The sequence below is a fragment of the Schistocerca gregaria genome, chromosome 4 (genome assembly GCF_023897955.1).
Source record: "Schistocerca gregaria isolate iqSchGreg1 chromosome 4, iqSchGreg1.2, whole genome shotgun sequence".
Classification (NCBI taxonomy): domain Eukaryota; kingdom Metazoa; phylum Arthropoda; class Insecta; order Orthoptera; family Acrididae; genus Schistocerca; species Schistocerca gregaria.
The window spans coordinates 256,789,119-256,813,698 of record NC_064923.1 but is presented as its reverse complement, the minus strand read 5'-3'; the positions used below and the strand labels follow the sequence as shown (position 1 = coordinate 256,813,698).

The 24,580-nt window shown below is 43.7% G+C and overlaps 1 protein-coding gene across 1 annotated transcript; it reads left to right on the top strand.

Annotated features, from left to right (window-relative positions):
• The first annotated feature begins 1,167 nt into the window (after nucleotides 1–1,167).
• On the top strand, nucleotides 1,168–23,977 carry LOC126267678 (insulinoma-associated protein 1a-like). Its single transcript, XM_049972980.1, has 2 exons — nucleotides 1,168–1,221; nucleotides 1,391–23,977. The coding sequence occupies exons 1-2, from the start codon at nucleotides 1,168–1,170 to the stop codon at nucleotides 2,807–2,809; spliced, it is 1,473 nt and encodes a 490-aa protein (XP_049828937.1). The 3' UTR covers nucleotides 2,810–23,977.
• The last annotated feature ends 603 nt before the right edge of the window (nucleotides 23,978–24,580 follow it).

Sequence of the window (24,580 nt, the reverse complement as noted above, 5' to 3'; positions counted from 1 at the left end):
GTCCGTCAGAGTTCCTGTAAGAGGTGTCGAACAAGCGACTCCATTGGAAAGGTTTGTACATAAATGAGGCTGAACAGGGTTTAATGTTAGTACTGGATGACTGTGCAGAGTATCTTTAACAGAAAAGTGTGTGGGGAACGTTTAATTCGGGACGTTGCAAGTGTGGATACTTTTGTAAAGAATTAAAGACTGTTGTACAAGAGGCAAATTTGTCTTCGGCAAGATCTAAAATTCAGATGAAACTTGCTTGTTTCAGAAGACCAACCTAGCAACGCACAGGCTAACAGGAAAAGTTAGTTCAAAATCTGGACATAAGGTGAGTAAGAAACCAATCACTGATCTTTTCTGTGCTAATGCATAATGTTAGAGTTCGTGTAGTTTTTAATCTATAGATATGCCGTAGGCTACACTCGTAACTGACAAACCCGGCATTACGCAGGTGTTAATTCTGCGAATTTTCTATTAGAACCGTAAACAAAAAATAAACGCTATAGTCTATAAAAAAATTCTGTTTCCATGTATTCGTGAAAACACCTTTGAAATTACGAAACAGTCGTACAAAGAAATATACATAATCTACAAATGTATCAGTACAGTATCCAAATTAAGAAAAATGATCCAGAACAGTTTCTGAACGCTGGGCTCAGCTGCTTCGCGTCTCTACAACGCAGTTTTATATACTTCTCTGTGGCAACGCATTTTCGTAGCTCTAAATATGGCTGTCGTTTTCGCATACAACCGTTTGCAATTTGAAAGTGAAAAGCTGTCAAAACCGCTGCCACGTGTCAGAGGTTTCCTTAGTTTGACTCGACTGTACGAATGTTGCCAGTAAAGAATAAATGAATTAAAACTTCATACACGATGTGGCACATTTTCACGTATCCCGGCGTTTATGACGCCACATCTCTTGAGCTATGTGACATATGGGTACCAAGTTCGGCTGAAACCGGCCCAGTGGTTTAGTAGGAGGTGTGGAACATACACATAGGCGTACACACATTTTTATAATATGTGTCGATTATAGCATCAGAGAAATATTTTAGTTACTCGGGCATTCAGAAATTCAAACTGTTTTTCAAGCTTTTAACCAGTGCCATTCCAATTTCTTAATGAACTTTAGGATTTTCGATGATGCGGGTGGCCTACGATACCACGGAGGACGGACAAATGAGGTTCCACCGTGATGACAATAAGAAGCCGGGTGTACCAGCATGCCTACCGGTAACTGTCGGACCGCCCATTAGAGCGGCAGCTGCTGCGGATAAAGGGGAGGGGTGCTCGTTATGCGTCAATTTAGCGTCCGTTGGAAGTGTCCTCTCGTACCACGCGTAGCGTTCGAATCACACGAAACGCGGACCGTTGAGCGTAACGGCGCGGCATGATTTAGCAGCGTCCGGCAAAGCCGTCGCTCCGCAGGTCTCATCCGGGAGGAACAGCGGCGGCGGCGGCGGCGGCGGCGGCACGCGTCCTCGCGAGACGGCCGCCGACCAACCCAATGAGGCGAGGGCCAGAGTTCCGCGCACCAATAGCCGCACGGGGAGCCCTACCGCCGACTGCGCGCGCACGCCGCGGGCGCGCCCATTGGCTGGTGGCAAGCCACGCCCCCAGCGGCCCAGTGCCCGACTGCCGACGAGCGCTAGCCGGTCAGACGCCGTCGGAGCCGCGGCGCGAGCGGATGGTGCCCGAGGCACTGAGTCGCCGCTCAGCGTCCGCGGGCATGCCGCGCGGCTTCTTGGTTCGCAGACACGACCACGGCCAGCTGCAGCCGCAGAGGCCGTCGGCCATGGACGACGTCGCCGTGTACGGCTTCTCGCCGCTCAGTTCCTTGGTGGAACGGCTCGGCTTCGAGCACCGGCCGCCGCCCTACTACCTGGCCGCCTACTCGGAGCCGCTGGTCGTGACGCCGACGCCTCTCGACCTCTCACTCAAGCCGGCGCCGACGCCAATCACGCCGCCGTCCACGCCGTCGCCTAGCTCGCCAGTGCGCAAGAGGCTACACTCGGACGACGCTCCGAAACAGCAGCAGCAGCAGTCGACGCCGAGCAAGGCCAAGACCGCGCCGGCGACGCCGAAGAAGACCAAGGCGGTGCGCCGGCTCACCTTCGACGAGGACAAGACGTCGCCCGTGTCGGGCACCATCATCCGCGAGCTGCGCGACGACGAGGCGCCGTTGGTGGTGCGCAAGGGCGACATCGACCCCGCCTTCAACGTGGTCGAGATCACCGAGGAGGCCAAGGCGGAGCTGGCCAAGATCGAGAACCGCATCGGCGACTACATCTGCCGGCTGTGCCGGGAGATGTACGAGGACGCGTTCGGGCTGGCACAGCACCGCTGCTCGCGCATCGTGCACGTCGAGTACCGCTGCCCCGAGTGCGACAAGGTGTTCAACTGCCCCGCCAACCTGGCGTCGCACCGCCGCTGGCACAAACCGCGGCCGGCGGGCGGCGCCGTCGACCTGGTGGTCAAGAAGCCCGCGCCCGGCCCCGCCTCCTCGGAGGACGCCGCTGAGGACGGGGGCGACGTCTTCCCGTGCCCCGCCTGCCAGAAGCGCTTCCGCCGCCAGGCCTACCTGCGCAAACACCTCGCCACGCACGAGCAGACGGCCTCCGCCCCCGCGCCTCCTCCGCCCCCGCCGCCGGCCGCTTCAGCCTTCGGCGAGCCCGCCACGTCGCCTCTACCGCCCCCGCCGCCTCCGCCGCCGGCGGCCGCCTCGCCCCCGGCGGCCTCGGGGGCGGGCTTCCTGCTGCCGCCGCCGCCGCCGCTGCCGCTGCCTCCGCCTCCGCAGCCGCCCCCGTTCGCGGTCAACTGACAGCCGCTGTTGCTGGCGGCCGCCTGGCCGTACCGCCAGCACCCGCCGCCCCCGCGTCCCGTGCCGCTGCCGCCGCCGCCGCCGCCCTTCTGGAGGCTGCACATGATGTAGGTGAGCCACCGCGTCTCCCTCCTGCGGCCGTGTCGCAACCGAACTCTGCTCGAGCGGACCCCGAACAATATTCTGCCTTGCCCGCAACCGATCTAGTCATGCACCTTCTAGTCTTATCTCATAGTCTTTTACGCGAAAAGAATTTATCCCGAAATCTTTATTTCTATAACTAATCCTCAGCTGTGTTTCTTCTAGTCATTAGATACCTTTTACCTTAGTTACTAAGTGCACTGAAAACATTAACTATGTCATCTCTAATGTTTCCTAGACTTGATTGATTCATGGTGTCCTTTCGGGTGTTCATTCAAGTTGTTGATTCCATTGTATGCATAAAATTGAATACGCGAAAGGTAGCCATTAATACGCAAAGTGTGGATGTACGAAATTAGTATCTTACACCCTTACAAAGTCGTTCACCAACTTTCTGTCACCGTTCATGACGACATTCATTGTTGCAATGTCTCTGTAAACCGAAACTGCTTCACAAATCCAGAACATTCACATTTTGTTTTCTGCCAGGCAGAATCTGTTAAGGTATTAATTTTTTCTCTAGTCAACAAACTCAGCGACATTCGTAACCGGTCTAGTCATGCATGTTCTAGTCTTATCTATATGGTCTTATGTACTAATGGAATATGCCCTGCGAACTTTGTTCCTACGGCTCATTCTTGCTATATTATATTCTAGTCATTAGATGCCTATTATTTTAGTCAGTAGTCCCAACGTTTAATTATTAACATTACTATGATCAATAAAAGCGCAAACTGTGGATGTACGAAACCCGTATGCAATACCATCATAATCTCGTTCACCAACTTTCTATTGCCTTTCATGACGATAGTTATTATTGAAATTATTCTGAAAACCAATCACTGTTTCACAAACTCTAGAACATCCACATTTTGTGTCCAGTCACGCAGAATCAGCTAATATAGTAACTTTGTCTCTAGTTAACAAACTTAGTGTCATGGAGCTTCCAAACCTAGCCTATGTTTTGTATTAATCTAGTCACTTTACGAACTTCATTCTAGTCATTGTAGCCAAAAGTCACTTTTATATCTAGTCAGTAAGGTTAGCTCCAGGGCTGCCAAAAACGCTTCTTGTCTCATTATAGTTTGCGCTGGGCTTAAGCCATCTTCCATAATGTAATCAGAACGGCCACTAGTGAAAACTGTCATGTTTTACTTTTAATCAGTGAGACCAGCTTCAAGACCTGCTCGAATCATTTCTCATCAGTTCTCACTTTCCGCTGTATTTAACTACATAGTCGTATTACATATTTCGATCTAGTCAGTACCATAATAATATTGTCAGTCGTGTCATTGACGAAGGGTCATGAATGCAGGAAATATTTCCAACTCTGTCTTTCTCTTAGTTTTTACTGGCCTTTATTCTAGTCATTCAGTGTATTTCTTTCTAGTCAGTAATACCAGCAGCAGCGTCAGTTACTCAGGAACTGTATAATGATCTCAGTGTGAATCAGTGGAACATCTGTCTTGACACCTGTCCATTCTGTTTGGTCGAATAGTTTTCTAGTCCCTTCTAGTCATTTATAAGCATAACACCCGTTAAATATGTATATCTACATACGATTAAAAAAAACGCAATTATTACTCTACTAAAGACGCATATTTTTCTAGGTGAAATTTATAATGTGCATTACTTTAATTCTAGTCATTTTTTGTTTGTTATTTTAGGAAACACAGAGTTCTATCCATGCTCTAAAACTGCTATTTTGCCAAATGTCTTTCACAATAGAAATAAGTATATGTCATAGCTTAAGTAACAAGTTTATTGCATCTAATGTTATCCAATGTTAATCTTAACGTAGTCTTAAACTAAGCATTCTGATTGTGGAAGCAACGATCGATGCTCCCGACCAGTCATAAAATTAGGATGCCTCACACGGTTCAAATATGTTAGGTTAGCTCTAAAAGTCTCTTTACCACCGTAATCCACTGTGAAGCAAAACTATGTTATCTGTCCTTCAGTTCTAGTCATTTGCGAAGTTCCACACTAAGCAGTCAATGTTTGGTTTCAGTATCTAGTCGTGTCGTGCAATCTTTGTGGTTATCTAGTCGCGGTACCGTCTATTTTGACCCATAACGCTGATCTCATCTCAGTACAAAGGTTTTTCTATTTGTGTTAGAAGTAAGACATATGTATTTATTATTTTACAGCTAATGGTGGAGGAAATCGATACGTAAAATGTAACCTATCAGGAAGTCACTGCACATAATTTCGTTACTATTAGCTGTTCATTCATCGCTAAGTGCAATATTGATTATTAGGGATCGTTTGCAACCAGTATTTCAGAGAAAACTACGCTGTTCGTTCAGGTGGAGACACCGTTAATTCGTTATCTTGCAGTTCCTTCTCATATTAGCACGACATATTAGATGTATCCATTTCCTACCGATCGGTGAAAATATCTGTAATATTTTCAGCGTGCCCTCAAAAAGTACATCACATATCTCCGCCAGTGTAAATTCCATTGGTACCCTGAACGAAAACTGACGGTGTTATCGCTGCTCTATCTGTCTCTGAAGATACAGAATACTTGTTAATTAATCAGTATTTTTCTTCGTCAGTTGTAGAACACGGTGACGAAAACGAAATTCAAAGTGTGCAATAGTCTCTCGGTCCTAAGTACTTAAGTCGAATTACGTTAGAGTCGATGCAGACCAGTTTTATTTATGTGATGCGTTTTCATTGCTTTATAGTTTTATTTTTCTTATATTGTGTTATCATTGTTTTGACTGTTTTATAATTTGTTATGCCATTATCATTTCAGATTTTATGCATGATGCGATCGACTTTAGGCACGGCAGGGTCGATTACAATTGCCATAGACAGATCAGAATTATTTTTATAATTTTGCAGTTTTTAGGTCATTTTGTTCACTTTCTTTATAATTTTATAAATTCGCTTGACGTTTATTTTTCGTATGATAGACCGGGGACAGTGCAATTTCTGTTTAAGTCTCGCTTATTTTTGCTTAGAAAACATAAAATTGTCATTAATTTTTGCGTAGAAAACTACTGAACAAACAGCATCGGTAACGAATTATGTCTACAGTAAATTTCGAAAGAAATAGGGGCTATGAATGAAATGACAGGAGCGTTGTGTAACGGGCAGGTCGGGCAACAGCAGCTTAGAGTAAACTTACATTATTTTCGAGCTGCGTTAATTCCTGATTGTTTGATAGTCAGCTCTCGCCGTTATTATAGTGAAACCGAATAAGTCATTACTAGAGAGCTTCAGTTTTATACCAGTGGGAGTTATAGGCAAAGAACCACATAGTATAGAAAGATAAGGCCGCGAATAAATCCAAATAGAGGTACCCAATATGGAGACTTTGTCATTGTCTATAAAGACGTGTTTCACGAGATCAGTAATTCGAGACTTTATTCTCTTGATGTAACATGTATAGGTAAATCTCCACAAACAGTCAGTAATCACATCGTCTTAATAATCGGTAAAACTGCTGTCTAAATTTTGATTGGTAACGCGAGGCAGGGTGCAGGGGTCCGATCTCGTTTCCTTTTGCTTCGACCGGACGTCGAAGAAACTTTCTCCTAGAGGGGGACGTAAGTGTTTGTAAATAGAACGCGTGTCCGTGGACGTATATTTTTAGCCGCGAGTACGGAATCATCTCCCGGAAATCTTGAACGCGATGGATTCGCGCTGCCGCATCGTTTGTCAGCGGCGCGAGGAAAGAGCCGCCCACGCGCGCGCTTTCCGAAAGGGACGTCGGCCAGTAGAGCGCAGAGCTTCTATTGTAAATATTTTCGCGAGCGCCGAGTGCGGTACGGCGGGCCTGTGGTGAGGACGGGTGGCGGTCTCTGCTGTCAGGATGGAAATTAGTGCGACACGCGAGGGGGGTGCGGCAGGGGGTTGCTACGAGCGTGAGTCAGGGCGCGTGGCCAGGTGGTGGCAGGGATGAAGGGTGCAGGGGTCCCTCCCCACTGACACACTGCCGCGCACCCAACCAATTCCCGCGATACACGCGAACCGGTAGCCTCAATTACTCTCCCATTAAAAACGTCCTCGCTATCGACAGTCACCTGTAACTGATCGAGGATCTTTCTTTTAACCGCGTGGTCGTTGTTCCGTCTCCCCTATAGACGTACAGGGACTGTTAATAAAATGTTGGAGTAGTGGAAGCAAATGGAAACATCTTAAAATGCCGCAACTGTTTTACGTACCTACAAAATCACCACTGAGGTTTAAACATTTATCGCTATCTCGTCACGAGCTGACCACTGCCCTCTGCGTAGTATTCTTCTGCCTTTCAATTTGGAATATGCTGAGCGTAGAGCTTACGGTAAAGTAGTTGTGTCGTCACGATTTCATGCAAAATACTCCGAAAAATCTGCAGAACACCCCCACCTGCTGAGACGGCGTGAAACGCTCTTTTTCACGTACTTTTATCAGCTTGATGTACTAGTTCGTTGCTGGCCATGGACGGACGGACACTTGCGTCATCGTCGTGACAATCACCTTTGCAGTCTTAAGCGACTGACGTCATTCACGTTCAACACATCCAGTCATCTGTACGTGTACAGCGCATAATCAGCGACAAATGTCGAAAGATTTTAGATTTTTTGCCACTTTCTTTCCTGGTCATCAGTCTTCTGACTGGTTCGATGCGGTTCACCATGACTTCTCCTCTACTAACCTCTACATCTCAGAGTGACACCTACGCCTAAAGTCCTCGATTATTTGTTAGATATATTCCAATCACTGTCTTGCGCTAGTTTTTACTCTTCACAACTCCCTCTAGTACCACGGAATCTATTCCCTGATCCCTTAACACAAATGTTATCGTCTTATCTCTTCTTCTGCTCGTTGTTTTCGAAATACGACTTTCCCCGTTAAATCTGCAGATAACCTCCTTTCTTATCTTACTAGTCCACCGAATTTTCAACAACCTTCCGTAACACCACCTTTCAAACGCTTCGATTAGTTTTTTCCTATGATTCCGCAGTCCGTGATTTAATTCCATACAATGCTGTGCTCCAGCCATACATTCTCAGAAACTTTTTCCATGTTCTACGCCATACTATCGTGTTGCTACCACCTTCGTCAGCGCAGAGAAGTTCGTAGATCCCTCTTTGAGAGATACTCTTCATAAAACCCTTCCGCTTTCTGTTGAGCGCTACCTAAACCGCTCAAATAAGTAGCATAGAATAGAGAACACCTAAGGGAAATACACTGCAAAGATGTATCGTAGAGCCGTTCAAGAGCTTCCACAAACGACCACTTTGCTCAAGATGCGACCCCAGAATTACGTCTTGAAGGCGCAAATCCCACCCGAGAATGGAACAGGATAGAAACTACCAAGCAGTCCTTCTTCCAGTCAGAGACTGATCCAGCAGAAATATCACGACGCAGTTAACAGCAAACAGTTAGTTCCCCGAGTAAGTGGTCAGTATTGGCACCGATGATCTTGCTAATCTGTCTTGAAAAACTCATATAGCGCAGCTGCTTTCGTAAAATACCTGTAATAACAGTCAGCAAATATTCTGCACTATGTGCAAACGTGAAACTAACGAAGTCCCTATTCGAGGGCAGTTGGGTCGGATGATATTGTACAACTTCTTCATCTTGAGCTGCCATGTCCTCATCGTCACACACTATTCAGCCAAGTCAAAAATTCTACGTTAAAATTAATATTGTTCTAAATCTGTTTGCTTTCGCTGTCCGCCTTTCGTTATCGTCAAACTGTGAACAGTAACCCACCTTTTGTCGTATTTTCCACTTCGGTATTGTAAAGCTTGAGCCTACCATTAGTGACTGCGAGTCAAAGTACTTGAGGAAAGCAAATGTTACCTTAGGCTGAAATCGAATATTCTTCTCACAAAATTTCTTCTTTCGTTCATGATAACCATGGCTCTCACTTCTCTTGAAGTTTCTGTTTGCTAGTAACGGCGTGGCAACGTCGCTTGCACCAGCACAGCATTCTGTGAATATTTGTCTGACACGAAGAAGCAACCAGCACAAGCAGAAGAGCTAAGTTTTATTTCAATAGCTTGTTTTCCGTTTTCACTACAATACGCACGAGAATCGTGTTTTTGGCGAGTTTAGGCGCTCACTGCAGGTACCAGCACAGTTTGGTAGAGTTTCCGAAGGCACAAGCATACGTTCTGCATCTGTCTTCTGTCTTTGGTGGACTGTTGTCAGTCATCCCGGACGTTCTCATTTCGCTTAGCCATTTGCTCTTGACCTCTTTGTCTTCCGCCTTTCACGAAACACACAAATTTGATTATGCTTTCTCGGCATTCCTTCAATTATGTACCTTATAACCCTCATAAAACGCAGAAAAGTCTGTTGTGTAGTAGCAACAAGTATGACAAACTCGTCTTATTCAGCATTCAAACACCGTTCAACCAACGCCATCTGCAGTTTTCGAAGAAACTGGTTCCGGTACGCTCGGTAGATATCTGGAACGCAGCTTTTGCTTATGTCACGGGAATGGGAAGATGTATCCACTGTCATTTTACCCCAGCGCAGTTGGTCATTCTTTTTTCGGTAAGCCTGGCAGAAAATTGCAATTCAGTCATTTGATGGTCGCACGGACAATACGACATTATCAATGGAAACGCTCAATTAAGTTCGCTAGAATCTCGATTTTGAGTTCATTTACAGAAGGGTAATTTCCAGGAATGAGAAATTGATATGTTTCCAGCTCCACTACTCCAGAACTCTTACAGTTATTTGAGTAATCATTTGGATCTTAGAATTTGCGTATCATAAAAGCGCCTACAAATCACTGGGGAAGCATTACGATATACGCACGAATAAAACTAAAAGTTTCATTGATGCTAATTGGAAAAATGATCTAAATAGGAATACACTCTGCCGCAGTGCGACGGAATAACACCAATGCACAAAGTAGTGGTAAGCAAAAGAAGAAAATATTTTTCCCCTGTACAATCGTTGGGACAATTGTGACAAATTTTTTGATGAAACTGCCTGTATATTTTTCGAGTTCAGTTACGTACAAAACTTAAGTACTGTTACGTGTCGGTAATACAAATGATGCAGTCTTACCAAGTGCAGCACTACTTGCAGCTTGAGTGAGTGCGCGGATAGAAAACAGAGAGTTTCCACGCTGTACAGTGAAGGGACTTATCTTACACTCCTAGCTCGAGTGAAGCGATATTTTGTGTTCTCACTTGAAATAGCGGGAGCGTATTTCCATAATTTAATTGGTCAGTGGGAATTGTCCAGACAGCAAATACTCCCCGATTCCGTTGCGATCTCAGCTCCAATCGCGTTCTGCTCATAACAGAGACCGCCCCTCCCTTGTCCTTTACCGTCGTAAGGCTCCGAGCACTTTCTGCGACGTTATAACGTACAAATTACTGTTAAGTTTTGTTTTAAATAAATTGCGTAAGTAAGATGTAATATTAGCCAACTCCATTCGGAGTAACTTTGGTTTAGATAATTCAGTATAACCATATTGTGTAATTGTCTTGAAGTTCTGCATAAATAATGATTTCATGTTTCTTGTAAGTTTTTGCCCTCCATTTATTCCAATAGTTATTTGCTTGAACAGGATACCTTATAAAACATATCTGCTTCGAATTAGTGTGTACTTATGGTATTTTTATCTCGGTTAACTACATAGTACTTAGAAGAGCAATATTATAATTTTCGTTTACTGTCTTGAATATATATATATATATATATATATATATATATATATATATAGTGCAACAGTCCATTTACAAAAGTGAACTCTAAGGAATATCGTTATGTGAACTTTTGAACAGTCTGTGGACCGGTGGTAAGTTATAGAAACGATTATTCCATTCCATAAAATTTTATATGTGACATTCTCCGTCGGGGAATTGTTAAAATAGAAAACTATTATATGTGTATGTAATTATTAGAGTAACTTAAAGAACAATATATGAATGTTGATTTTGAATTTAGCGCGTGTCTGACGAGTATTATACTTGTTGGACGCGACGGTGTAATAAACTGTTAAGCCGAACGACAGGGTAATTGACACGTGCGTCCGAAACGGACGTTGTTAGTGAGTAGCCGCTGGTATAGATATAGATATAGCCGCCGCAGGGCGCCCCGTAGCGGTGTGAGTGAGTGAGTGGCTGAGTGAATGCGAAGCGACCCCTTCTGCTGGCGCTGGCGGCTGTTTATTTTCGCGGTGCGTGACGTCAGCGGTGTGTCACTTGCGGCTGGCGCCTGCAGACCGGCTGCACGGCACGACAGTGGTGTCGTTTGGGCGTAGTCCCGCAGGCGCGCGTCAGAACTCGCGCTTATTACAGCGTAGTCAGCTTACAGGGGCTGCGTACTTCATGTGCACGCATTTTCACGAAAGGGAAAGGTCTGTTTACTCTGCCACTAATCCAAGAGGCTAAATTGTTTGACACTGCATCGATTTCCTGATACACTTTTCGATTGCTGTCTGACAGATTCCGGATAATGAGGGATCATTCACATACCCTCTAAAGAAAAGCAAATCGACAATTTAAAAATATGAACCTAGAAATTCGAATGGCTTCAGAAAGAACATATAAATTCAGTTAATAATATAGACTTCTATCTTTTCCACCATAGTATTATTTAAAGGTGTGATGTTTTATATCGTTCTGATATAAGAGCTCCTTAGAGTTTCATGTATGTTACATAAATTGCATGTTTTATACTCCGTCTATTCATATCCTTATCTTTACATATCTCGCAAATCCTAAGCATATTGTCGTTTCGCCTCTCGCAAATCTCTAACACTCGCAAATTTCAGATGGTCTCAGCCCTAATCGTATTCTGCTCACAGTAGAGGCCTCATCTTGTATCTTTTGTAAATAAGACAGTTTTAGCTTCCATTTAATGTACAAATTATCAGTAAGTTATTTGTAACGAATCTGTAATAGAAGAGATTATCTAAAAAACTGTGAGCTACTGCTGGAATGAACCATGTTCTTTCCGACAGTACAGCAATACTTCTTTCAGAAGCTTTGATGTGCCCAACGGTTGTATTAGCACCCAGCGCGCCAGTTTTCATATTTCAGCAAATTACATGCGATATTTTTGACATGTCTCTAATATTTCTTCTCACCCGTCCCGCAAAATCAGCTGTTCCTCGACTTATATTTTCCTGGTATTTTGAAAGACCTCTGGACTCTTTACCTTTTGACTATTTTCATTAAGATGTGGGTTCTGAACACACGTAGTCTCATTTTACAGAAACAGTCAACATCTAATTGTTTTCTAAGAATACAACTTGAATTTACTAGGCGCATTTTAACTTGTTATTTATTTTCACGTTCCCCACCATCATTGAGAAGGACATCTCGCCGAGCCATATCGTTTTCATTCATTCACACTTTTGAAGTCTTACAGTGTCTTCTAAGACACGCATTTATAATCTTTCGCACACTCGGGTCATTATTTAATTTGTAATCCGTCATTCTAACCCCCGCTTTCCATGTATTTGTTTTACGTAACTGACAAACGTGGCTGTGTGTGGGAAATAATTAAACAGAATTAGGAACTTAATTTCTTACAGAGTCGAGAACAGTAATTAAGCCAACGGTTTTTTGTTTCTGGACTTAAATCCTGTCCTCTTAGGTGGTATCTGCCATAAATGATAGCACAGAGACCTGTATTTACTGTACTGCCTGCTCCTAATAAAAGGACATTGGAATCTGTCTTCCGTGCCCTTTTTGCGGTCGACAACAGTGTATCGACTCACTTCGATTGTTGTACAACGCAAAGTTAAATATTCGCTCTAGAGCAAAGATTTGTTTCTATTGTAAACCAATGAAATAAAAAGCGCCGAATCGATAGTTATCATTCGTGGCAACAAACGATTCATAACAGTTTCTCAGGGTAGCATGGGCACATTTTTCCTTTCATAGTCGGAAACCGTTGTATTAGTGAGATGAACTTCGTTCTTCATAATTCTTGTACTTAGGAAGTATTATTAAGCTGAGTGAGCCGTTAACAAATATTCGCGCATTATAAAAATAGGAGGCTACTTTTAAGATATGAAATTAAAGACATACGTACGTGATCGTAATTACCGACTGAATCACGCATTCTTGTAATAAGTTTGTCTCTACACAGTCTGTTTATCACGACGATGCGGAGACCCATATTTTAACATTTGTTACTACATGAAATTGCTGAATATTATGACGCTGTAAGATACAGACTACGTGTAAAAGATATGGAGCTGTAGTGGTCGGCGTGGGCATACCGTTGAGCAAAGGATTAGTGGACGTAACCCCAACAAGAGTCTATAACAGAGTATTTTCTGAGTCACACTATCACGATAGTAATTGGGCGCTGTCGAAAAATCGACACACACTCTACTATGTGAGTCGCTGCTTTTGAACGAAACGTGTCAAGAAACATATGGAACAATGTAGAAATTAGTTCACGGTTGGTTTCATAAGCGAAGAGTTAATTAAGGGACGCGTTTCACAGCGACAAGGCTACTGAAAGTTAGTGCTAGTGAGGCGGGAGTAAACCTGTTCGAAAGGGCAGAAGTAAGAAGAGAGGCGAACCTGAGGTTAGACAGTTCGGCAGCGACTTCGCGACATTGTTTCCTGGTGACTAATGATTGTGAGTTATCACGTCCAGCTGCTATCTGTGGCACACGGGCGGCTCTACGCTACTCAAACACTGCTCTTATGTTCTCCAGAACATTTCGTGTTTTCTATTTTCATCGTCAGCTTCACACGTGGCAGCAAATAAAACGAGATGGCTTTTAATTTTGAGAGAATAACACTTCGGATGCAGTTAAGCATAGGAATAACTGCGAATATAAACTGGCGATGTTTAACTTCCTCCTGTTACTGAATACTTGTTTCTTGCATCGACATTTTAACCAGTTGACAAAAATAGGATTCGTGTTACGTTAAAGTGAGAGTACAGATACACTGATTTTCCACCAAGGGAGACGACGAACATTCAGTAGCAGAGGAAATAAAAACACAGTAAGGTCAAAGTTACGGTTATTCTTACATCAGTAACGTCATCGTTGTCGTGTTAACCGCCGTCTCTTGTCGTTTAACGCTAAGTAAATAATTGAAGCCAATGTAAGCTGAAAACGCGCATTCTGCTCCTTCAAAATAGAGTTTACTTCTGGAATGCGGCAGACGTAGCAGAAGCAATGAATATATTTGTTCACTTTCGGGTTACTCGTCACCGCGGCTCTGCAGCATTTTACAGACAGCTTTGCTCGTCACGACTGTTAGTGAATTAACTTTTTTCCCGATCACAATTTTGGATAGTTTGCCATGATGCAGTAGCAGCTCACTGCGAAGTGCTTCAGTGAATTACTGTTAACAGTACACCGTCATTGTGTCAACCGTATGTACATACTTGATAACACGTTGGTATTCTTGTGGTCTTCAGTCAGTAGGGCCTATGATGCAGCTCTGCGCGCTGATTTATCCTATGCAAGTCTCTTCATCTGTGCATAGCCAGTACAGCCTGCCAACTTCATTCATCCCTTGGTCTCTCTCTACAATTTTTAGCCCCCCACCCGCACTTCCATCCAATACCAAATTGGCGATTCCTTGATGCCTTAGCATCTGTTCCATCAACAGATCCAATCTTTTAGTCAAGTTGTACCTTAAATTTTTTTCTAGTTTCCCCAATTCAGTTGTATACCTCCTCATTTGCTATTAGATCTAGCCATCTAATTTATTCTGCAGGACCACATTACAAAACCGTCTGTTCTCTTCTTGACTGAGCTGCTAGCCGTCCACGTTTCACTTCTGTACACGTCTGTACTCCATACAAATACCCTGAGGAAGATTTCCTGACACATTTACATTATATTTCAAGAAATTTCTCCATTTCAGAGCGTTTTTCTTGGTACTAACAGCCTGTTTTTTATATCCTATGTGTTTCGGACAAGATAAATTATTTCGCTGCACAAATAGCGAAACTATCAACTACTTTTAGTGTCTAATTTCATCATGTAATTCCCTCAGCATCGCTTGAATTAGACTACATTCCATTACCGTTGTTTTACTTTTGTCAGTGACCATCTTATAGTAGTGTGCGAAAAAAATCTCGTCATCTACAGAAAATGATGTAGCACTGTATATAATAATTCTTATCGAATTCACATAAATTCGATCCAAACACTTCACACCCAGTGATAAAAAGAAGTGCGGTATTTACAGGAATGCGATAACTGTTATTACAGCAAGGGCTACGTCATTTTATATTGATGACAAGGAATTCTGTTTTCTTGTGGATATGAAGTGAAGACGATCAACTGGTAACAGTAATGAATATGCATGGACACATTTGACAGTAAGCTGTTTCTTAGAATAAAGGAAATGTATTCACAACTGCCAATATGAACCACCATCGGCTTTTATACAGGAATAACGACAGTCAAAATTTGTGGCTGACCGGGACTCGAACCCGGATTTACGCGAACGGTCGCCTTAACCTCTTTGGCTACCCGTGCACGAATCACGGTCAGAACCAAACTTCCATATGTCGTCGGCCTTGTATCCCAACCTGGATTCGTACGATTACGTATATTCTTGTCCAGGAATGACACATTTATTGAGAGCCAAGGGCCCGGTATTGGCGAATAAATACGAAATAGCAGTGGCAGTGTTATTAAGAAGTAAGTCGCAACGTTCCCTCGGACATGCATGTATTCCAAAGCAACATTGCATGGTACTTCTTATTAACCCGGGTAAAGCTATTTCATATTGATTAGGAGTGGTACAATAGCTGAAATCGCGATGGCAGATGAATAAGTTCAGTAGCATTCCAGATGGAAGCGTGTTGGCGTTTTTAAATATAAAGTAAGTGCTGAATAGAGCAACGGCCCAAAGAAAGATTCGCGGAGGGGTCACAGCACTGACTGCCCCACTCCGGCCGACGTGCGTGACGCCGCGAAGAGCTGAGCGGAGTAATTCGGAGGCGGCCGGCAGCGGCGCGTGAATCAGTGGACGTCCCGCGCTCTGTGCGGATCGCCGGCGGCGTCGGCGGCGCCGCGACGGCGGGCGCCGGTTCGCGTGCGGCGCCTGCCTCCGCCCCCGCCGCCCCCGCTCCTGCCTCCGCCGCCGCCGCCCTCGCGGCCGCGTGCCACGCTGACCGCCAAATTGAGTCTCCCCTCCCTCACCGCTAAATCACAACGGTGGGGTGAGCGGGAACTGCGAACCCTGCGCGCTTCCGACTCGCCCGCCGCGCCTTGTTGAGTATTCTTTGCTGGGTTCAACAAGTGATACTGGGAAGCGAGGCGCGAAGGAGAGATTCGGCTGCACGCGCTACAGCGACTTATTCGTGCGAGGGTATAAATAAAGCAGGCAGCGAAGAGCAACTTGTTCTGATCACCTCAGCACCTCCACATCAAAATTTACGGTTCGCAGCCGTTTGCTCACTGGAATAGAACGTCTCTGTCGCCTAAAGCTGAGTGCTGGGCAGGGAAAAGAACCCGGACCTTTGCCTCTCTTGGGCTACATCTTACTGTATAAAGAGTGTCAACGCGCCTCTCATCCCTAACTAGCCCACTGGCAAGATAGAAGTTTTAAGTCGCGACATTTTCTCATCGCTTAGACACTAGAAAATCGTGCGTGGAAATCAAGGTTCATGATTCGTGACCATGACAATCAGTCATAAACGTTCGATAGACATGGACGTACGTAATAGTTCTTTTCGCTTCCACAGCGATGAAAGCGACGGAGTCGTGAGCTGCTGCACTTTACACCAAGGAAAATAAATACTTTCAGGAAACGTTTGCGCAATTGCGAATGTGAACCACAATCGGCTATGTATTTGAATGACGACAGTGACAATTTGTGCCGGACCGGGACTCCCGCATTCCGCGAACTGTCGCCTTAACCACTTCTGCTACCCGTGCACGAATCACAGCCAGACCCAAACTTCCATGCAACACAGACACTGCTATTTCGTATTGCAAGGGAGTGGCACAGTAACTGAAATCGCCATTGTAGATAAATATTTTCGGTGGCGTTCCAGATCGAAACATGTTGGCTTCTGCTATCCGTGCATGACTCACGGCTATACCGAAGCATTCTGTATGTCGTCCATGTGTCACAGCCTGCACTGGTACGTTACGTATATTTCCGAACAGGGAGTACATATTTATTGGGCGCCCAGGGCCTGGTATTGGTGAATAAATACGAAATAGGAGTGCCTACGTTATTAAGAAATATGGTACAACGTTTCCTCGGACATGCGTGAATGTCCGAAGAAACACTGCATCGTACACAGACGCTGCTGTTTCGTATTATGTTTATCTCCATAAAGTAGTATTTATTGTTGTTCTCTAATTTTAATCGTCTCAGAGCTTCAGAGATTCCATCTCGAAATCCTAATGCCGATACGGAAGTATTTCGTCAGTCGAGGTGTACCATACTCGTTGACGGACAGTTTCCGCTTAATATTCATGTAATATACTTGCGGATGTATGAACACTGATTCCATCGTCACATGACTGAGAATGAACCCATGTAGCTTTCGTATCGATTGTATTAGCGTGAAACAATGATTACAACTGTTTAGGAGTAATAATTTACAAAAAAGGAAATAAATAGTACTTATTTTCCGTACTGGAAAATACTGGAGATAATAGGCTTATACCCTGCCTTTCCTCCTATCAGTGAAGTACGTTATTCAGTCTTTTAGTTACAGACTTTCTTCTAGACCTGGCACTTTTCTCCTGCACCATGCCACTCAAAGGGAAAGAGCCACGTTAAACCCCAAGAAAACTTCAGGAGTAACAGACCTTTTGATCAGTTTCGCGCCACTTGAATACCTCTACCACTAGTTCACCTCGTCGCACTTGACCAGAGTATTCCAATATCCACAGCATAATTACGAACCACATCCACTGGGCATATACCGGTTGTTATAGATGGTCTTGTGTCGTGTATACTGGCGCTAAATGGTAGGTGATCACATCCAACGAAGAGCACACCTTTCTAATGGCCGCTGGCCTTCCTCAAACTGCAGTCTGAGAAAAATGCTTTTAGATTGACAACGTGATCGTTAAATCACATTAAATTTCAGGAAAATAGTCCTGACCTGAAGAAATCTCTTAACAAACTGCACTTGCTATTAAGAAACCGCGAAGAGTTTGCACCACGAGGTCATTATTTACGAAGAGAGAGGATGTCTCTGTTATTAGAAGAGATTAGATAAATGTCGTTTTGGTTGATTTATTGTAACAGTTTCCAGCTATTACAACACAATACTTCAGCTGAAAGATGGCGGGGCAGGGATAGAGAAATAACAGCTCTGTACATCTGCTTCCCCGGAAATTGCAGTATTTGTGAAAATTGTCGGGAGTTCGTCACTTTCTACGAGAGCATATTATTGTTTGGTTGACAGAAATTGCTAGTATAGGTAGTTTGGTGCTGTACATCTCATTAACAGACATTGGAAACACGTGTAAAAATAAATGCTCAAGGACGCTTTCGAGAATTATTCGCCATTGTCTGTGACTCTCCAATAAAAGCTGTAATTACTACGAATGCACAAACATACTGTTCAGCCTCACATAATAGCTTTCCATTTCTTATTTGAGCCCATTCCAAAATTTACCTTCGCTAAACCCACAATATGCCGAAATGATCATCTTCTGATGTGTTTCTTTGCTGTTTGCTTGGGTCTATAAACGTTCATTATTTCAGAAACAACAACATAATCCACCTGCTCTTTTATTATGTTTATTTTCGAGTGATCATTCAACAGTACCTCGTCAGTATATATTCTGATCTACTAAGAGGAGTTCGTCCTCACGTACAACCACATTTACATATTTCACTTCTTCAGTACAACAACGAAGGTAAAGTGAAATGTGTTCGACACCCTACCTAATGAGCATGTATTGACTCACTTCGTGTTAACACTTGCAAATGGCACTCACGCCGAAATCGCGAATGTGATAGAACTAAATCAGGTAAACAATCCAGATGCAGCAAGTTTTCGTTCCTTAGGACGTGAAAAGCAACTGTATGCAGTTTGTGTTCTACAGAACATTACACAGCAGTGAGACAGCTGTTTATCAGCGTTGACAAAGGCTCGAAGCTGATGCGTCCGCACTGTTCCCAGGTTCGAAAGGCTGTTTCCAAAGATTCATTATAACGCTGTTATGCTGATCGATGTCATGAGCGCAGAAGAGAGATATCCGGGCACAACTTACTCTGCTGTTGTTTCAGTCTTCAGTCCGAAGACCTGTTTGGTACAGCTCTTCTCTCTGGTCTATCCTGTGTAGCCTTATTCATCTCTGCATAACCACTGCAACTTAAATCGATTTAAACAGCTTGCTGTACTCGATCGTTGGTCTTCCTGTACAGTTTCTACCCGGCATACTTCTCTCTATTACCAAATTAACTTTTACTTGATGCCTCCGGATGTTTCATACCAACCGATCTCTCGTTTTAGTCACGTTGTGTCGTAAATTCATTTTTTCCAATTCACTTCAGTAGTTCCTCGTTAATAAGAGTACGATCTACCCCTCTAATCTCCAGCGTTCTCGCGTTGCACGACATGCTCTACACTGCGAATAACATGTACGAAGCCTTCACCATGGATCGCTCCAAAGTCCGTTTACAAGCCACAAATGACTTACAACACACCGCGTCATCGGCAAGTAACTTACGACCTGTGCAGGGACAGTTACCGAGTAATTTCGGGGGCTTCGCACATTAAATTCGCAAATGTTTAGGGCCAAACCAGATGGTCGTAGGCGGCCCGGACGCAGCTAATCCCCGACACGAGGGCAGGCCTAACGCTGTGCGTGGCGAGGCCTCGGCCGAAATGTGGGCCAGATAGCGACCCGCTGATCGATCAAGCACTCGGGACGCGCGCAGGACGCACCGCGCCGAGTGTTAAGTGGGCGTGCCGATGCCCACGCCAATGCCGCCTGCTTCTATCGCAGCCTGAGCTTCGGGCGTTCCCACTGTACAGAACAGCTGATTTTCCCACTAATTTCTGACATTTATTTCAGTTCCTTGACTAATTGATAAGGGCAAAGAGCAATACCAATATCAGGGGCGGAACGAGACTGGTGTGTTCCCTAAGTTACGGTTCAAAACTAGACGCGTTTGAGTGAATCGAATATTAAATTTGCACAGGCGGGTGATAGAATCGCAACATAAGCCAGAATTATAAAGCTTCGCTTCATCCAGAGCCTACGCTGTTTTCCTTTTCCTGAGAGCGAGCCCCACCCCAACCCCCGTTGTCCATGGTTAAAGGCGCTCTAGACTGAGGGATTATTACGAACAACAAGCGAACCAGACAACTTGGCATTTTCTGTTAAAATTTTGCGGCTTTAAGTCGTCATCACAGCATAAAACTATTCACAAACGTTTTGCCTCTCTCTGCGGAGGACACCTTCAGAGATGAAAGACTGGAAACTGTATGCAATAAGAAAAGCTCATGAGGAGGAAATTCCGTACAAATTCCCTCTGAGCTTATATGCAGTTGGTAATGTTCAGCCTCTGAAGATATCTTTCAGAGGTTTGGTCGAAACTTTAGTGCATTTTTTCATGCCTCGATAACGGCTTCTCAGCCCCGGTAGTTTTTGGCAGAAGTAAACAACGGCAGTGAAAACTTTCGTCGTATTAAATTAACATCTTATCTTGCTGCTCGTAGGATGTAATCATTCTCGAAAGTTTAGGAGGCACCGAAAACCATTTAATCCCGAATTGCCGTGTTTCCGACCCTACCACTTCGCCTGAGACTGGTAAGCCCATCTTCTGCATGAAATAACGAGTCTGCCACCATAAATTTAACGTGCCAACACTATTATCCGGGAAGAGCAGACTGCTGCAGTAGACCAGTTTGAACCTGCCAGTCGGGAATTTCGTCGGCAACCTTTGGCGGCAGGCTTCGTCCTTCCGAAGGAATTACGTCGAGAGCCGCTCAGAAATTACCGGGTAAGCCGCCTTCGCAGCAAGATTGGCGCGGCGCCTCGGCGTTCTTGAGGAGAGCGAGGAGGTTAGCGGACACAGGCCGCAGCACGGAATGCGGCGGTAAGCGGCTTTGAGCGGCGGCCAGGCGCCAGCTCCCACGACCCCCGCAGGCTTCGCAGAATCTCTGCCAGCGCCCCCACATACGCAACAAAAGTCCGCCGCACACACAAATAAACCCTGCTTCGTGCGTTGTTGGAATTCTCATATACCCGAGCGTTCAATACAGGCACTACTTTACTTCGCTCGGCATTTTTAAAGGTTATTTTTGCAAATACGAAACGTGAAATACTGAAATTCGAAAAGTATTCCCAGCTGAGCATGCATTTTCTTGGAATCGCACAGAAAGACTCGACATGCTGTCTGACAACGAAAAAAAAAAAAAAAAGATTTCTATACTGCTGAACCACAGACATACAGTATTTTTTGAAAGAATACACCGCCATTTGACTGTATATTACTGTATTTTTCTTCTGCACGATCTAGGCTTCGGCTTTTACACCATTATCAAGTACAATGTTCTTAGATCATTAACAAGTCATATCTGGTAAAATCAGCCTATGCAGGTAAATACAAGTCTTATATTTACCGTCTTTGGGCTGACTTTACCAGATATGACGTGTTAATGGTCCAATAACACTGTACTTGATAATGGCGTAAAAACTGAAACCTAGATTGCACAGAAGAAAAATATGGCAATATACAGTCAAATGGCGGTGTATTCTTAAAAAAAAAGAAAACGTAATATTGTGTTTTTCTTCGATTCCAGCTAGTGAAAATCGCGCATCGTTCTCCACAGGGCGTTTAGCAACCAGCCCGCATTTTTCCCCGTTTGAATAACTCAGCAATTCTGTTTAAACAACACACGCAGCACCTACAAGACAGCTACAGTGCCATCTCTTCGTAAATATGTAACTACTCATTTTAGTTTTACAAAACACACCCCACAAATTTCCCTCGAAAATCATATCGCCCTAATGACTTTTACCTTTACAATTATGGGCAGCTTCCTGTTTACTTTGTCGTTTACTATTTGATAACGCTTTATTTGTATAGCGGAACGAATGGTCATGCTTCATGGAAAGCGAACACTACTTAGAGTTATTTTTACCGAACGATGCTTCTACGATTAATATCCGTACATGTTACTGAATAATTGGTATCTTATTATTTACGATCTCTTACCGTTGTCTCGCTCCAATAAATTTACAATAACATTCTTGCTGGAGAATAGTTGATTGCGTCAGATTTCACTGACTCTCTTTCCCTTCATAAAAATTTAAAATACAAACACAACTCTTTCAGAACCAATTGAATATACCACATCTCTATAAAAAAATTATGGAAGTATAAAAAAAACTGAATACCTTGGATTCAACAGTCATCTTCAACACTTGCTGCTGTCAGTAACGCAGTTAAGAGGAAACCCATTACAAATTAGTTGCTCCATTTTCTTTATTACGACCAAAGAGTTTCAGTTCGTTGCGCAGATAAAACGTCAGTGATAATGTAGTTTCATTTGTATTTCTCTTCCACGCCCGTCCTGCTATCACAAGATCAGTTACATGCCTATGGTCAGGCTTTTCTTCAACTATAACCATTCTCTTTGTGTGAAACAGTTACGGCACACTTCGCGAAGAAACGAGTGCTGCAAATTCCGTTAAACATTGCATAATATGAGTTAAACTGACGACATCTGTGTTAACTCTAACAGGTTATGTTCTTATATAGCCGCACAACGGATCATTTTCTTTAAGCCTGATACGTTTAGAATAATGTTAGGCCTATGACGCAATATTTTGAACTGTGAAGATTTCTTGTAGCTTGCACATAGTTTTACCAGTCCTTCTGCCTCTTCTTCACTATAGCAAAGCTAAATATCCAAATTCTGAAGCCTAGGCATTGTTAGGAGACAATAAAAGCCTCGTAATTTGTTACGCTTCATTGACTTAATGTTTCTGGCATAAATAAATAAAAACTTCATGTTAACATAGCGAATATTGATTGATGTTATGCGGTATGTAAATAGAGGAAAAAGTGTATCAATACCATATCAAATAAACCTCTTCCCGTACTGCGAGCTGTTTTCCATTTCAATTGTGGTTGTACTTCAGGTCTGCTTCCTAGCCTAAGTCGTTGAAGTTGTAATAAAAATAGTAGTAATCAGCGTAATACTTAGAACAGTACAGTAAAGTAGGTGGTGGCAAAGTTTCGTTCTTGTTAAATTTTGAGTCCCTTATTTTTATATCTTGTCCTTAATAAGTTTTCAACGACACACAGGTAATTGACCAATATTGAGGCAAAAATTTAATAATATTCAAGTGGGTCAATGCGCGTGATGATAAGTAACCAGCACTCTGACAGCTGTTGATGATTAATTGCTATAACGCTTTTTCTACGTGTGAGCTGCACCAGCTAATGCCGATAAATGGCGAATGAAGTCCTAGTTGAGACTGGCAGCCGCAGCGTTGCGTTTAGGGAAGGTGTCGCATAGGTGTGGATGAGTGCGTAACTGAGAGTGACTGAGTGCGTGAGCCATTCCTTAAGCAGCCGCGATCGGCGCGAACGAGTGTCCTCTAGTCAAACCGTAGTGAACCACAGACGTGCACGAGGTGGCTCATCTCAGAGCTGAAGCTAGTCCAGTGCCAAACTGACCGCCAGTTGCACCAGTCGAACCTGATGAAAGGGTCTTCCTCACCTAGTCTGATCTCTGTCTGTGGGTTAGTCAGTAGTTATAAGTAAGCTAAGCTTCATTTTCTAGTCTAATAGGAAATAATTGTAGTTGACCGTAACTCCTGTACTTTTTTCTGAGTGAATTGTTTCTCGTCGTCTGAAAATGACGCCCTTGTTACTGCGTAGTTATGCTCTTGTTGATGTCAAATTGGCTCACATAAAGTTACATACTCGTTGTCTGTAAATAACTGTACTGTAATATTTTTCACTTTATGTGGGATGCATTTCTGGATATATGTGTAATTAAATGTCAATATGTGTAAAATGAATAAAATATAAAATGTAAATATGTGTTTCTGTGACAAGATTGTGATCTTGAGCAACAATCAATGTAAGTGAATTTGAAACAAATAAAGAATGTTCTTCCAATATATTTTACATTTAATCTTTATTCTGAAAACGCAGCTTCATCTGTCATAACACTAATGTTACGTATTTAATCTACTGCTGCAACGTCCTGGCAGATGATATAATTTGACAGACTGGTACTTGAACCCACCCTAGTACATCTCACAGCGGAACCAAAATTTCAATAACATACAATTTCTCTCATACTTTCCAAAGTCTAACTTAAGTTTTGCTAGGCGTGTCACAGGCTGAGAACTGCTTCCATAGTAAAAATTTCGTTCTTTGGTAAAGTGGTAAGTAATGAAACTTGCTGGCTTAAATCTTCATCATGTTCGATACCATGATGGTGCCTTACGACTGTGATGTAATCTAGAACAGGAGGAAGGACAGCACTGTCAGTTGAAATCCAGGTTTGCAGCGCCATAAAAAAGACAGATGACATTACGAATGACGCTGTTACGCTTTCTGTCCTGACTTACATCTTGTTTGGGAGCTTATTCGTGAACCTTCTTGTTATACTGGCAGTCGACTCATAGATTATGGTTACGCCATTATCTGCGTTATAGCAGAGACCCTATGTGGTGTTTGGAAGCGTAAGAAGTAACATGTTACATTGAAGCACGTACCG

Bases quoted from the DNA above. Each gene is read 5' to 3' on its own strand.
- LOC126267678 (XM_049972980.1), top strand. From the start codon at position 1,168: ATGAGGTTCCACCGTGATGACAATAAGAAGCCGGGTGTACCAGCATGC. The intron at 1,222-1,390 runs GTAACTGTCGGA...ATGATTTAGCAG, and splicing joins GTGTACCAGCATGCCTACCG to CGTCCGGCAAAGCCGTCGCT.